General features: G+C 35.4%; 3 protein-coding genes across 6 annotated transcripts in view; 1 reads left to right on the top strand and 2 right to left on the bottom strand.

Moving 5' to 3' along the window:
- The first annotated feature begins 569 nt into the window (after positions 1-569).
- On the top strand, positions 570-1,507 carry LOC109606216 (mpv17-like protein 2). The gene has a single exon (XM_020022780.2). The coding sequence runs from the start codon at positions 630-632 to the stop codon at positions 1,254-1,256; it is 627 nt and encodes a 208-aa protein (XP_019878339.2). The 5' UTR covers positions 570-629; the 3' UTR covers positions 1,257-1,507.
- LOC109605920 (putative inositol monophosphatase 3) lies at positions 1,500-3,062 on the bottom strand. Of its 2 annotated transcripts, XM_049962542.1 has the most exons (5): positions 2,960-3,062; positions 2,329-2,901; positions 2,132-2,274; positions 1,958-2,075; positions 1,500-1,901 (listed from the first exon to the last, which is right to left on the bottom strand). In XM_049962542.1, exons 2-5 carry the CDS (start codon positions 2,810-2,812, stop codon positions 1,672-1,674), a joined length of 975 nt encoding a protein of 324 aa, XP_049818499.1. In that variant the 5' UTR covers positions 2,813-2,901; positions 2,960-3,062; the 3' UTR covers positions 1,500-1,671. The 2 variants fall into 2 exon arrangements, with proteins under 2 accessions (XP_049818499.1, XP_019878074.2); XM_020022515.2 differs by lacking the exon at positions 2,960-3,062 and having other exon boundaries at positions 2,329-2,942.
- A 717-nt stretch (positions 3,063-3,779) lies between these two features.
- Positions 3,780-15,290, bottom strand: part of LOC109605910 (tyrosine-protein phosphatase Lar) — a 343,758-nt gene continuing 332,247 nt past the window's right edge. For 2 of the 3 annotated variants that reach the window (XM_049963666.1, XM_049963665.1), the window contains 11 exons: positions 14,940-15,224; positions 14,174-14,274; positions 13,930-14,122; positions 13,582-13,869; positions 11,626-11,922; positions 8,747-8,886; positions 8,490-8,692; positions 5,295-8,436; positions 4,958-5,238; positions 4,761-4,896; positions 3,780-4,701 (listed from right to left, as the gene is read on the bottom strand). In XM_049963666.1, coding sequence (XP_049819623.1) covers positions 4,633-4,701; positions 4,761-4,896; positions 4,958-5,238; positions 5,295-8,436; positions 8,490-8,692; positions 8,747-8,886; positions 11,626-11,922; positions 13,582-13,869; positions 13,930-14,122; positions 14,174-14,274; positions 14,940-15,224 — 5,135 coding nt within the window. In that variant the 3' untranslated portion in view covers positions 3,780-4,632. The remainder of the gene's footprint in view (positions 4,702-4,760; positions 4,897-4,957; positions 5,239-5,294; positions 8,437-8,489; positions 8,693-8,746; positions 8,887-11,625; positions 11,923-13,581; positions 13,870-13,929; positions 14,123-14,173; positions 14,275-14,939; positions 15,225-15,290) is intronic. The other variant, XM_049963667.1, reaches the window with a different exon arrangement.

The raw sequence follows: 15,290 nt of genomic DNA, 5'->3' as shown, positions 1-15,290 counted from the left end.
CTTCTAAACAACACTTAAATTTAAAGTGTTTTAACGTTTTATCATTGTTGTTATGACAAAATACTAGAGTATAGAATAGAAGTGCTTAATCATTTATCTATTTTTTTTTCTTGGAGTTGTTCACAAGTTTATCTAATATAATATAATATTGCGTTATATATTAATAATATAATGCACAATTTTAAAATATTGTGTATAAATATTTATAATTATAAAATTTAATTAATATATTAGCTAACTCAAATATTTTACTGTACCGTACGGCACAACTTTTGCTTAATATTTTTATTTTGAAAATTTTCAAAAACTGGTATGAGTATAAAACAACTGGTGCCAAATTTGAAAATTATTCTGTTTAGTTATTAAAATAATAATTATAAATAATAATAATAAAAGAATAATTTATATAATATGAGGGGTAAATTTTTAAATATTCGTGACTATTCTAAAACTTCTGTTATAACCATCTAAAAGGCAAAATAAATATTTACTTAAAGCCTAAATCATGGACAAATATATTATAGATTTTGAATATTTACAAATAGTACTGTCAACGTCGCATCCTGCTGAATCTTCCAATGTGACATAACCGCAAAAGTGGGTTATCTAACCTCACAAAAAATTTGAAAATGAACATCGGTGTTAATCTGTCTAGATTAATTAAACACACGATTTTCCCAAAATTTAGCAATTTAGTGCGAACAGCATTCAGCGATAAATACTTATTGTACACGAATGTGGCCATATCCATCTCATTATCAGGTCTTGGCGATGTTCTCGAACAGAACTACGAAATCCTCACTGAAGAATTAGAAACGTGGGACCCGAAACGTACCAGGATGATGGCACTGTCCGGTTGCGGGGTTGGTGTCGTGTGCCATTATTGGTACCGCGTCCTGGACCGAACTCTACCCGGTTACACGATACGGACGGTGTGTAAAAAAATAGTGGTGGATCAGATGATCGGGTCGCCGTTGGCAATTTCCACGTTCTTTTTGTCGTGTGCCTACTTGGAGGGCTCGTCAATGAACCAGTTTGTTGAGGAGGTCAAAGCTAAGGCTTGGAGGTTATATGCTGCTGAATGGATGATTTGGCCGCCTGCTCAATTTATTAATTTTTATTGGTTGTCTACTAAATATAGGGTGTTATTTGATAACACTATTTCTTTAGGGTATGATGTTTATACATCTAAAGTTAAAAATTGTCAACATGATAGTGATAGAAGTAAAAAAGATCTAAATGCTGATAGCACATAATTGATTTGTAAATGAATTCTAGTTAAATTGTATCATATGTATAGTAATTTATTATATTTGTTTTATACAAATTTTTACATGTATTATATTATGTGACACTGCCAAATTTAGCATTTTCAAGTATATGTGATAAATGTACTATATATATATTTATGATTGCACTTAAATGCTCAGGTTTATATTTATTGTGAAGACATATATATCAATACAAACTATTGTTTGTAATATTTTAATAAATAAAACAAAACTTGGATTCGTTTTTATTTGTTAAACTGTTAGACAAAAATTATATTTAAATGTACAATTGTTATTGTTATCTATAATCATTCAATTTATTTACAAACACGTATAAGTCAACAAACAAAATAAAACAAAAATATTCTCATTAACACCTGCGTTCATCTATTCCCTAACTCTACATTATTCCAAGATAGGAACTATGATTATCTAAAGTGGCAATGAGTCCATCCTCATTAACAACATTAGTTTCATCTGTATAATCGATTTTTTTATTGTGTTTAGTGGTCATCACACCGTTGACTGCTTTCAGAATGGCGTTTCCTGCGCAAATGTCCCACTTCTTTATTGCTGTTATGTGTAAGTATGCATCCGCATTTCCAGTCGCCACTTCCAAAGCTTTATATCCTAGAAATTCAATCATTTATTTCTATTCAAATATTATTTTTGTAAAAAAAACTTGCCTGCTCCTGCAGCAATAATTAATTCAAATTTATTCTTAAAATTTTGCTGGAGGACTTCCTTAATGTTTCCATGATGACTTCTAGAGATGATTATCCTCTTTTTATCTTGTATTGTTTTCTGTAAAATATTTTAAAATGTCAATACAATATGATTCTTTTAAATAATAGATTTACTTGAGTATTCAAATTCTCCGATTTACCCTTCCCCAACCAAGACCAAGAAGTTTCTTTCGCAAATGGTTTATGTATCACTCCAATTATAGGTTCACCTTTCACAGCCACACATACCATAGTTGTGACATATTTATAAAGTTTTTCTAAAATTCAGACTAGGGAATACTTTTATGAAATTTAATTTAATGTATAAAAACCTGTATATTCATGTGTGGCATCCAAAGGATCAATCCACACAGTAACATCATTTTCATTAACAAATTCATCAGGTAGTTGCCCAACTTGAGGATTCATATTTCCATTGAAATCAATAACTTGGTTATTATCACATTCAACATTTTCTTCAGATATTAATTTAATTGTGGGAAAGAAATGCTTGATTGTAGAAACCATTGAACAGTGTGATAGATAATCAGCTGTTGTCACATCATCTTGTAAACCTTCTTTTGTGAGGCCTTTGCTTTTAACATTAAGCTTGTCTTTTGTTGAGACAACCTCCAGGCCACCATTCTCAGCAGATTTTATTGCAATGTTAAGCAGTTGGTGTAAATTAATATTGGTGTCAATGTTCTGCTTGAAACTATCACTTTTAATTAAATACAGCAAAATTATACATGTTAACGTTAATAAAATGAAAAAACCCTTTCGGTTAAGATGAACAGTCCCGCCTAAATTCATCATTCGTTTCTTATCTGCATTTTTTGTGAAAATGTTGTTCCTTAATTAGTAGTCGAATTAAAAAAGCGACAAAGCTTAAGCTTAATTAGATTCTAAAAAAAATTGTTAATTTTTGTATTGTCTCGTATAATGTATTGCACAATTACATACGTTAGTTGCCTAAATTAATTAGTTCATGTCAGATGAAATTTGTAAATACGTGTAGCTATTTGAAAATAAACATAAATGAAGTTAGATATTATTTAAGCAACTCCGACTGAACATTATATAATAGTTCATTTGTCAGTAGTTTAAACGTGTTTAAACAGTGATTGGCTAAGACTAGCATCGTCTGTGTCAAAAAGTTTATTGATGTGTTTTACAGTTCCGTCGTACGTAGCGTTGACGTGGAGGCAAGACAGTACCGCTTACGTGTCAGAATCGTGAACTAACATGGTTTTCAGTTCTGTCGTATGGGACGCTGTTATCGAAGTAGAACAGTAGCGCTTACGTGTCGGAATCGTGAACTAATAGGGTTTTCAGTTCTGTCGTATGAGGCGCTGTTATCGAAACAATAGTTGTGCTAACGTGTCTGAATGATAACTACTATAGTATGCAGTTCCACCGTGAACAGCACCACTGTCGATTAGAACAGTTGCGCTGATGTGTCAGAACAGAAACTATTGTATTAATGTAGTTTATAGTTCTGTTGCATGTGGCGCTATTGTTGACATAGAACAAAAACGCTCCCGCGTTAGAATCGTGAATTAAGGTGGCTCGCAGTTCCACCGTGCATAGCACTGCTGTAGATTGGAACAGTAGCGCTATTATGTCAGAATCATGAACTAATATAGTTTTTTCCGTCAGCAGCTTCCAGCAGAGGTAGTTCAATAGTATGTTAATAAAATGTAAATAAATAATAAAGGGAAGATGCTGCCGCTGCTGAGAAGAACGATATCTAGTTGTCTGTGGGGAATTAAAGAAATACAGATAAAATCTAAAATTTTATTTCTTTCAAATATCATTTCATTCATTCATGTGCTACAACGGTTGTGACGTATTACAAAATATAAACAGTTTACATTAAACTTAAAAAATTACTTGACAATTTAAATCAGTCTACATACTTTACATAATAGAATACTTATAATATAGTTAAGATATGTACTTAATTGAATATATTAAAAATAATATACACATTTTTATTAAGTAAATGAAAACGCCATGGACCAAAATGCACAATTGAATGATATAAAAAAATAAAAAATATCTAGACAAGTATGCCTAAATCTATATATATAATAAAAGATATGTAGTGAAATAAAAGTATATATAAATATACAATAAATATGAGTGGAGTAAAGATGATAATTAAAACAGGGATTTAATGGGTTTACTAATCTAGATAAATAATCAGATCAACATGTATAATTAAGAATGTCTACCTAACTATACATTAAAAAATTAACATTACAACATCAAAAATTTAACGGAATTCATCATATTACTGAACTATTGCTGAAATTAACAGTTGATACGTTTTAAAAATTGCACAATACATTATTACAAAAAAACCTACTAAAGTCCCTTAATTGTCCACGGTTGTGCACATTAGAGCAAACTATATAGATTTATTTATATATTTTCTTCCAACATATACGTTAGGCACGTAGTTTTACATACACTTGCACACTATTTATTTAATTCACTATTGATATAACATAAGACTTGCTCATTGTTGTCCATTTTGGCAGTAACAATAGATATGCAGCAGATGTATGAATAAATAGCTGTTATTGTCTGCTCATCGTTCATGAGCATCCTACCATCGTATATCTTTATCTTTAGTTAGTGTAGTGATCAAAGGAACCCAAATACTCCAAAGCTGCGCGGTAACAAAACTGATATTGATCCTGAAAAAAATTCATTCGTCAGTAAATCTGTGTGGTTCTAAAAGTCTTTCTAAACATACCTCAGTCTGAACCATAACGGGTCGCTGCGTTCTTAATATTCTAGCTGTCTGGAATACGTCAACCACTCCCTCATATTGCATTCGTTCCAAAACTATGCTTAAAGTTATAAATACACCAGTTCTGCCCACACCAGCGCTAAAACAATAAAAATTTATTTACAGAGAACTCCAATGGAACAATTTTTCAATATCCTTACCTGCAATGCACCGTGATTGGCCCGTCCTGTCCAAATTGTTCCTTGGTTTTGTGTACCTGACCAATGAAATCGATAAATCCATCTCCCGACTTGGGTACACCTTGTTCCGGCCAATCTGTAAATTGGAATTGGCGCATCGTGCGAGAGGAACCGTCTCGTGCGTCTGTAACCTTGAACTCCCTCAAGATATATTGTGGCATGTTATATTCGGCGATTGGATCAACCACAAAACATTGATACCTAACTGATCTATCACTAGGCCAGTACTGGTGACATTTTTCCTAGAAAAAAACGTACAAAATAGTGCATAAGAGGCATAAGAATTTGAGAAACTTACTCTTCCCATTTCTTTGAGTTTTGTCAACATGACAATGATTGTGGAATTGTGTTCCCATAGCATTCTCCATAGATCGTCGGTTGTATCTTGCAACGGACCTTGTGTAGCAATGTACGCCTTCCGATAACGATAGCCATCGACGAAACTAGCATTGATATAATCGGACCCTTCCACACCACGCATAGGTTGCAAACAAACTCTGGTACTCTCGAACGGCAAGATATGTACTAATCGGTTTTTGTGCTTATTGCAGGGCAAATTTGCAGTGTTGAAGCGAGTTGAGTCAGTCTTAATGTTTCCGAGCTTCTTGAATTCGTGCTCCATTCCGGTAATATTTTCACCTGGTTCCAACTGCATGAGTTTCTGAATGTGCGAATGCAAATTGCGGGCCGGCACCTCGGTCACACCGCAAATCACCGCCTCCAACAGAGAGTCGTGAATGAAAATGTACTGGTCCTCGGTTTGAACCATGTAATTTCGTTGAGCTCTCAGGCAAGTCACGTGGCCATAAATATCGACTGTTTTCTCGTGGCGCATCCTTTCCAACATTGAATCAATGACTATGAAACATCCCGTTCGTCCCACCCCTGCCGAGCAATGTACGACTATAGGACCGGCATCGGCGGGATTCAAACTGCGCACTCGTCGTAAGAATTGCAAGAACGGTGCCGGATGATCCGGCACTCCGTGGTCAGGCCAAGCTGTAAACTGTAACTGCTTGATTTCCCTCCTCTCACTGTGGCCTTGTCGATGAATTTGGAAGGTTCTGATACAATAGGTGGCCAGTTCTTGAACGTCCGTTATGGAGACGGACATTGAGCCGTAAGTTTCTGTCCCTCTGGTTGGCCAGTATTGGTCGCATTTTATTCTAGTACGTTCTTCTAATTTTGTCATCATTACTATTGTAGCAGTTTTAAGTTCCCAGCACATCCTCCAGAAGTCTGCGAAAGTTTCTTGCAAAGGTCCTTGAGTGGCCACGTAAGCATTGTGTTTTCTATAACCATCGCAATAGTTGGAGTTAATGTAGTCGCTCCCCAGTAGATTGTCCTCAGTAGGTAATATGACTCGACTGTGATCGTAAGCTATTACATTCGCGTATCTGTTCTTCGGTTTGTTTACTTCCATGTTCGAGTGATCCCATGTGAACTGCTGTCCGGGTTCAATGCTCTCGTATTCTTGAGAGAATTTCATGTTGTCATTAGCTTTCAGTCTTTCAATATGATTAGCCAATTCCGAAATTGGAATTGGAGGATGCGACATCATGCCGGGAGTTTGAAAGTTTAACCTTCTCATCTCCACCGGATCGCTCGGTGCCGTAGTGTTGTTAAGGTCGGCGGGGATTAGCGGCCTTGTTACAGCTGCCTGATCTGGAGTTTTACAAGGCTGCCTTCTTTTTCTAAATATAAACAATATCACTAGAATAATGGATAACAATAAAGCTGCTATAATTGGCCCGATGATCCATAAAACGCCAGCCTCCTTACGCTGTGAGCTCACTTTCACGTCATTGTTGCTTGGCTCATTGGGGTTGGGTCGTAGGGGTGGATCGCCGGGGGGTACTTCTCTCATGTCTAACGATAAAAATTCCGAAAACGGACTACTAGTATACAAATGTTTCTGTGGAGTATCCACTACTGCTCGCACAAATATTCTGTATCTTTTACCATGTTCCAACTTGTAGTTATGAAATCCGTCGTTCACTTCGTCAGTTCCAAGGTGGAAGGTATACGGAATATTTCTTTGAGGAAATTTAGCTGCAATATAAGGTAGGGTTCTATCCTCAGGTACCTTAACTATATTTGTGATTAAGTTATCAGTCAGAAATTGATCAGGATTCATATGTATTGTCTGTTTGTCCTCTGGTACTACAACTAGGAAATAATGACTGATTGGACCATATTCTTCTGAAGCTTGAGGTAAAATGATTTGGATCTCTTCTCCATTCACCACTCCGTAGAAATCAGGTTTTACCATCGGCTGAGGAGCTGCCATCTGAGTGGTGACCGTGATTTTGGTCGGTGGACGGTACGAATGATCAGTGGGGATTGCACTAACATTAACATTATAAGTGGTAAATGGGGATAGTTCATTGATTGTATGGGTTTTTACATCGTCGCTAAGGATCAACTCAACTTTCGGTATGATTTGAGTTTGAGTTATTCCTTGTGAATCGACGAACTCCTTGATAGCATCGAATGCTATTTTATACTTAATTGGATTTAACCTAATTGGCGGAGACCATGACAGGGTCATTGAGTGCGTGGTTACTTCGTGGGCGCGCAAATTCAGCGGTACGTCTTCAGGTTTAACTTTAACTGTCACCTTCTCCGATAATCTACCTAAACCATTTTTCATTCTAGCTGCCACAGCAATTGCGTATTGCGCATATTTTTCTAAATTAACTAGGTCGGCAGACTCCGTTAATCCAACGGCCTTTTGCTGCCATTCATCTAAATCTTCAACGGCTGTCATCGTGTAAAAAATTTGATAACCTACAACTTTTCCTCTAGAAGGCACATGTTCCCACCATACTTCCACGCTCGAATCCGACGTAGCCACGGCCTTAACCGACATGGGAGCCCTGCCGATATCTCTGTCAGTTTGGATCGTAAATTTTTCGCTGTTTGGACCAGCTCCTTGATTGGTATACGCTTTGATATGAAACACGTATTCAGTGTTCTCCTCCAGATTGGTGAAAACCGCTTTAGTATGGGACACGTTGCGAATTATAATGTTGTTGTGGTCCATTTTTTTATGGAACTGGATATCGTACTTAACAATTTGTCCGTTGCGGTGATCTTTGGTGGGCGGATCCCAGGTCACACAAACAACATCGGGCGTCTGAAAATGGTGAGTTATGTTGGTTGGAGGTCCAGTGGGCGGTCCTTCAGGCGTGTTCATGGTTTTGATGTTCTCTTGACCTACACCGATGTGATTTTGACCAGCTATACGGAACTCGTACTCAACACCTCGTTCCAAATCGTTTATTCTATAATTATTGTGATTACTTTTTAAATTGTACTCTTTTAACACTTGATCTTTCACTCCGTATCTGAGTCTGTAGCCTTTCAATTCGCCGTACGTTTGTGACGGTCGGGACCATTCCAATTCGATTGTAACTGTTGGTTCTCGTTCTATAATCCTGAAATAATACAATTTTAATAAGTTAAGTTTGTATTAATTGTAATTAATTACTTGATGGTTAGTTCGGGTCTATTGGGAACACCCCCAGGTGTCCGAATGTTAACAGGTGTGCTTCTATCGCCGTCTCCTTTTCTGGTCAACGCAGCCACTTGAATGGCATAGGTTGTGTCCGGTTGTAGGCCAGAGACGTTCAGCTCAAGGACATCATCCCCGAAAACGTCAAACCTCATTGGTTCGTTCAGGAAGTTTCTCCCCTAAAAATAGATAATATATTTTATAAACGAATGATTAAAATTGTTAAATGGTACCTCTTCTTTGGTCTCTTGGACGTGAACGTGGTAACCCAATATGATGCCATTGCGGTCTCTGGTCTGGGGAGGTTTCCAGGAGACTTTGATGCTGGTAGAATTAATAGGGACCACTTTGACATCTTGTGGATCACCGGGCACTGTTAATTAAACATTAGTTAGTACTTTGGAAATTAATTTAAAAATCGGAATTTAATCATGCAGGCACATCACACGTTTTTGTTTTGATTTTCTCACATTCATATTAAAAACCATAAGAAATCCTAAAACATTTGAATACCAACACACGATATATCGGTGAATAGTTACCTCGTCCAGTAAGATAATTGGAATAGGAACCTACTAAATACATTTTACTACACATATACCTATCAGCGTAAAATTGTATATTTTCACCCGCTTTGCTGCTGCTGCTTTTAAAAAACATTGAGAAATGAACATGAGTGATTTAATGTCTCCATATTCATTTGACAAATCAAAAAGCACAAAAAAACTACAAGATTTCTACAAAAATTCTCTACTAGCACACAACAGAGAAAAATACTCACTCCTGATAACTGTGGGCCGCGTAAGGCAAAAAGTCAGAGAAAAAAAAATAGTAAATGTAAAAATATTACATGTTACTATCACGTATCAAAAAAGATTTACACAGTATGTATATAAAAAACTCCGCTACAAAAATGCTTGAAGGTCTTTTCTTAAAAATTATACTCACACACATGTATTGATTATACATAGTCGTAAACTATGGTTGTCAAAAAACTCAATATAGGGATATAAAAAATTTCAAAAAACCGTGTCAAAAAAATGTAAAAAACTCTGTGTAGGGAAAATGGAGCCTTGAAAAGTGTAAAAATTGTGTGACTAACTGTTTTCCATGTTAGTTGAAATCACTTGCACACTTTTTGGATGGTTTCTCGAGTGCCAAAGGCCAACCTTCAACACATGCAGAAAAATTATGGTAACTGCGTTAGAAAAAAATACTTTTGTTAGTTTTGTAGTATTACTGCTACATTCAAAATTATTAATCCTTGGCATGCTGAGCAATGTAGTACTAATTTACTTTTAGTCTACTTAAACTACTTTTAACGTATTGGTATTCAAATGTGAAATTAATTTAAGCTGTGCCATACAATTCGCTGGATGTTATCATTTCACATTAGCATTACTTTTTGTTGGGGAATATCGATAGACATAAATCCACTTACAAGATTATTTTATGATCCGTAATTTTTATTTTAAAGTGTTACTGTTAGTGTGAAATTTTTATGCTACAATATATTTCGAATAATTATAATTTTATTTTCTTATAAAAATAGTAATTATTTGAGGAATGTTTTGTTTTACATTTTTAACACATTTATTTAAAATTCTTATTACTCTAGGAATGTTTATACTCACAATCAATATTCCCCAAGATATAAATTAGTGGTTAATGTATTCTATTCTAAATTGGAATCGATTTTACAGAACCATTATGTTCATAATCCACGTTTAGAATAAAATACTATGTTTATCCAAGCCTTGTTTATGCAGAAGACCCATAAATAACTGAATTTTTAACAAGACTAGGAATTTATGTAAAATGCACACGGAACAATTTCAAAAACTTGTAATGAACATTGCCGTGCACACTTTGTTAATGTTAGTAGCGATGATATTATTAAAAAATTTTTAGTAGGTGGTAAATATCACAGTCCTGAGAGTGTTGTAGTTGATTACGAAAGTATTTATATATTTTTTAAACACAATCATACAAGTCACACACAAAATCGGTGCAAGTGTAACTTTACACACTGAAAATGTGATATAAATGTGCCAGATTAAGTGCGCATGTCACCTACAGTGAGTGAGGTGCCTAGCTTAGGCGGGATGAGGGCGAGGCGGATGCGGACAAGACATAAAAAATGTAACATGTCGTTGCCGCTCGGGAATAGGTCGAGTTAGTTGCATGCTAGGTAATGTGTCTTCTAAAATACGTATAAAAAGGTGCTCGAAATAAAATTAAAGATATAGTAAAATAGTGCCGTTTGTGACTCAAAAAATGTGCCATTGCAATGCATCTCTGTGCGAGTGAAAATCAATAAGCAATCATTACATGTGAACGTGAGTAGCTAAACAATAACAACAAGTAAACAAAATAAAAAATACACAATAACTAGATTTTAGATATACCGAAAAACATTTAGAAAAAAATTTGACGGAAAAACCTCTGTTCTGCTCCTGCAAACGCTTTTGTAGACAGAAGAAAAATACATTAAAAATTCATTATTCTAAAATGTAAAAACATTTGGGCCTCCTCGAAAAAAATCATTTATCGAGGGTCAAAAATACGCTGCAAAAAATCACAAAAATACAAAACCAGCTTAAAAATCCAATCCTGGGTGGGCTGCAATGGTTAAAAAAATTAAGTCACACATACCACTGCGGGTATGTCAAAAACCTACATCTATTAAAAAAAAATTATAGACACTACCCAATTTTAAGTCAATTTCCTTCGTTCATTGTAAATTTTAAATGAAATTACAATTATGTTAATAATTGGACGTAAATTTGGGCAATGGTTATTGACACTGTAAATAATCAAATAAAACAAATAATGAATTAAAAAGTAATGGGATAAAACAAAGGGTTCGGGATAATCATATATATCTGTAGAGCTTACGATCCTTGTCTTGTAAGCTGGTAAATTTGGCAACAATAAATTTTGTTAGTAATTAGTTTAAATTTGATAAATCGATACAAATTTGAACCAAGTGGATCGACCCTTATTGAAGGCGAACATGTCTCGATACCGGACAAATTTGTATTACGACAAGAATAATAAAATATAGTTGACAACAATTTGTTAAGACGGGTATTAAAAACAATCAACGTACCATCTTCATGGGTTCGAACGGTGATGGGAAACGAGATCGGCCCATCTCCAACGGACGTCCCGGCCAATACCCAAATACGATAAGTGGTCCAGCGCTTGAGCTCGTCGAGCTCGAAGCTGGTGGCGTTTAATTTAATCACGGAGGCCTCGCTGTCGGACCTGTCGGCCTCCACGAACTGCAGCTTGTAGTAAATAATGTTGCCGTTGCTGCGATTGGCCGGCGGCGGGTCCCAGCTCACTTTGATGGCAGTCGGACTTACCGGCTCCCCCGCTACGTTGCCGGGCGGAGCGCCCGGTACTACGGCGGCGGTTAGCGTTAACTTAAGCCACAAGCTTATCTGCCTAACTTACTTAGGGAGTGGATATTAAAATAAAAACGGGCTACCTGCTCTGATCATAAATTATCCCTGTGCTTGCACACATGTTTATTCCTCTATTGGGTGCTGCCATTAGGAAAACTTACAATTCCTCTCCATTATCATTAACATTATCATTTTTTGTGTTTGTGAGACATTAACACAAATTTGACACCTCAAGATTGATTAAAGTTTCGTAAATATCAGTTTAAAGTAACTTAACGGAAAATTGTAATTAACTCGCGGTTACAAAAAACTTAATGTAGAGCATTCAGGAGCATTGGCAAACATTGACCCAACCGTATGTAAGTCCCTAAATGCAATATGTAGTTATGGTAATACTTTTAGTCATTATTATCACTTTCTAGACCTACACAAATTTTATATATTTAAAAAAATATTATTATATTAGTATAATACTGTGATTATAATTATAAAATTACATTTATAAGCATAGTATGGGGGGGGGGTATTTGATAGTGGTGATGGAATATTTGAACTAAATTTGAAACTAAAGAAAGTACATTTACCACATTTTATTAAATTATGAAAATATAAACTTATTTTATTATATTTATAAATTAAACATCCTGCGCCTCAAGATCCACCATGAAGTTAAACAAATATTTTTTGAATTCTTTCTTAAGAATGGGCTTCTTTATTTTTCTTAAAAATAATGCAATATGCCTGCCAAATAAGTCCTCCTCATCATCTAAAGGAACAGGGGGTCTTAACGTTATGGGTGGCATAGTAGTAGAACCTATTTTAACACAAGAAAGGCTGTCTGTTAATTTAACCGTTTAACAGTTTTTAAAAATTATTGGTGCCATGCACCTCTCCTTCCAAGATCTTAAAAATTCTTCCCAGTTACGGTTAGGTTACGATTGAGCATGATCCTGAAGTCGATGTAAACAGCTTTTTATAACCGTTTGTAAATTAAAAAAAAAACAACTCTACTAATTGAGCAGAGGTAATCAAGTTTTTCTGATAATCTCTCTTTCGTAATTCATTAAAATATTGTCTTTAATTTTCGACAGGTAATCTATGTATCTAGAACACTCGATAAATGAAAAAAGAATGAAAATAAAATTAAATAAAAGTGAAAGGTGCTTTTTTGCACAATTTACTCAAGGCATTACTTGGTGCAGTGCTTTTAACGAATTAATATCCACTGACAACTAATTAACATGCAATATGCATTGTACAAATAAGATACCACACACTCATCACACATCCATTAAATTATTGGGTTACTTTTTGAAAACTTACACACTCCTATTGTTATAATTCCAAAATTGCATTTCAAAAACAATGCACAAATTAAATAACAATAGTATCATTTTTATCAGTTATTATAGGTAAATAATTCATAGGATGCATTTTGCAGTTATCGAAAATTGATACGCAACCATTACGGGATTTGAAAAAAAAAAGCAAGAAGAAAAACGAATCCGGCACTGATCAATTTTCGTTCGGGCAAAATGCAGCCAGGTGTTCTTATGGGAAATATATAAACGTGTATGTGTTATTGTATCAACAAATTACACTATTGAAATAACATTTTGGCGGGTGTACGGTTGTGTTCGACCCCTCGTTCTTACCATACTGCTTGGTTCGCACCGGAATGGGCGGCGTGGTAGCACCCTCGCCCCTCTGCGATCTGGCCGCCAGCCACACGTAATACAGAGTGTTCGGATAGAGTCCGGTCAACATGTACGACTCAGAGATCGGTATGCGTCTGTGGTGTTTCTCTTTTGCGTACGTATCGTTCCAATACAGTTCGTAACTCACTATACTTTCACCGGAATGAGTCGGTTTGCTCCACTGCAACGTGACCGACGTCTCACCGATATCCGACGCGCGTAAATTACTCGGCTGGCTGGGCACACCTTCAAAACAATTAGAATTTTATATCCGAACGTGTTGATCCGGCGTTAATATATCGTTACCTTGCTGCGTTTTGACGTGAACCGGTGGGCTCAAAGGTCCCGGTCCCACAGATGTGAAGGCTTGCACTCTAATTGTGTAAATCGTGTGAGGTTTTAGCTCACTGATTGTTGTCAACTGATTGTTATCGACTACTTGCGACTCCCACTGGGCCATTGATAATTGAGAATCGGTCGTGTAATACACTTTGTATCCCTGAAAATTACCGGAATTAACTTTTGGAAGGCGTGACTGTTTGAGACTTACAGTAACTTGTCCATTTGGCGTTTCCGGCTCGTCCCATTGGATCACCATGGTGCTGGAACTTAGTGGTCGGACTTGAACGTTCCTCGGAGCGGTTCCCGGTTCTGGAAAAATTATTTCACTTTATAATTAATCATAAAATTAACTTGATTTAACACAGCAAAAAAATAATTATAACATAATATTGTTTTGTTGCAAAAATTTACAACACATGTATATATAAATATACACAACAATCTAAAATTGAAATAATAAAATATAAGTAGCAAATTACAATATATAATGACTTACTGGCACCTCCAAAAGAAGTTTCAGCTAAAAGTAGAAACAACAAGTTATTAAAGATAATCTTTAATGATACATGATGAAAAAAATTCAAAATCTAATCTATATGGTAAAAAATCACAAAAATCAAAAACTTACATTATTTTCACAAAATCCACATGAAAAAATTATTTGTTGGCATGAAAATCATAAAAACATTAAGGAATTAATAGATAATAAAATAAATAATCGACAACATGAGAAATAATAATAAATTTACAGTGTTAATGGTATTTTAATATTTTGTTACATTTAATGAATTTTAGGAATTCAACAAGCAAATATTATTAATTAACACAATACTATTGAACACTGCACTAATTATAACGGGTAATGAAATGTGTTTCGAAACCTTTTGTAACATTATACGATTGTGGCGTATTGGTACAGGTTAAAATACAAAAAAATTTAACTTGTATTACATATATTTGTTAATAAACTTTACCTGTTTCGCCTGTGGTGACGATGGCGGGGGCGCTAGGTGGTCCACGACCAATATTGTTCACAGCGATCACATACATCTCGTATTCGGTGTAAGGACTGAGATTGCGAACAGAGTAGAACATGGTGATGATGCCACTAATTTCACTGAACGCCTGGTTCGCGTATTTCGGCTTGAACTGGATGACATAGTACGTGAGATCTTCAGGTCCGTTGTATGACCAGGTCAATCTGACAGACGTTGCTGCTATTTCTGACACCTTTACGTTTATTGGTGGTCCCGGTAATGCTAAATAATTCAATATTAATTATTAATTTGAATAACGTTGGAAATGAGAGGTCGTAATGCAGGAGG

The sequence above is a fragment of the Aethina tumida genome, chromosome 2, assembly GCF_024364675.1.
Source record: "Aethina tumida isolate Nest 87 chromosome 2, icAetTumi1.1, whole genome shotgun sequence".
In the NCBI taxonomy this organism is placed as follows: Eukaryota; Metazoa; Arthropoda; class Insecta; order Coleoptera; family Nitidulidae; genus Aethina; species Aethina tumida.
This window is presented reverse-complemented; position numbering and strand designations above follow the sequence as displayed.

Excerpts from the sequence above, each read along its gene's own strand:
- LOC109605920 (XM_049962542.1), bottom strand. The coding sequence starts at position 2,812 with ATGATGAATTTAGGCGGGACTGTTCATCTTAACCGAAAGGGTTTTTTC. Across the intron at positions 2,076-2,131 it reads CGGAGAATTTGAATACTCAA|AAAACAATACAAGATAAAAA; the intron begins GTAAATCTATTA and ends AATATTTTACAG. Across the intron at positions 1,902-1,957 it reads AATTATTGCTGCAGGAGCAG|GATATAAAGCTTTGGAAGTG; the intron begins GCAAGTTTTTTT and ends TTGAATTTCTAG.
- LOC109606216 (XM_020022780.2), top strand. The coding sequence starts at position 630 with ATGAACATCGGTGTTAATCTGTCTAGATTAATTAAACACACGATTTTC.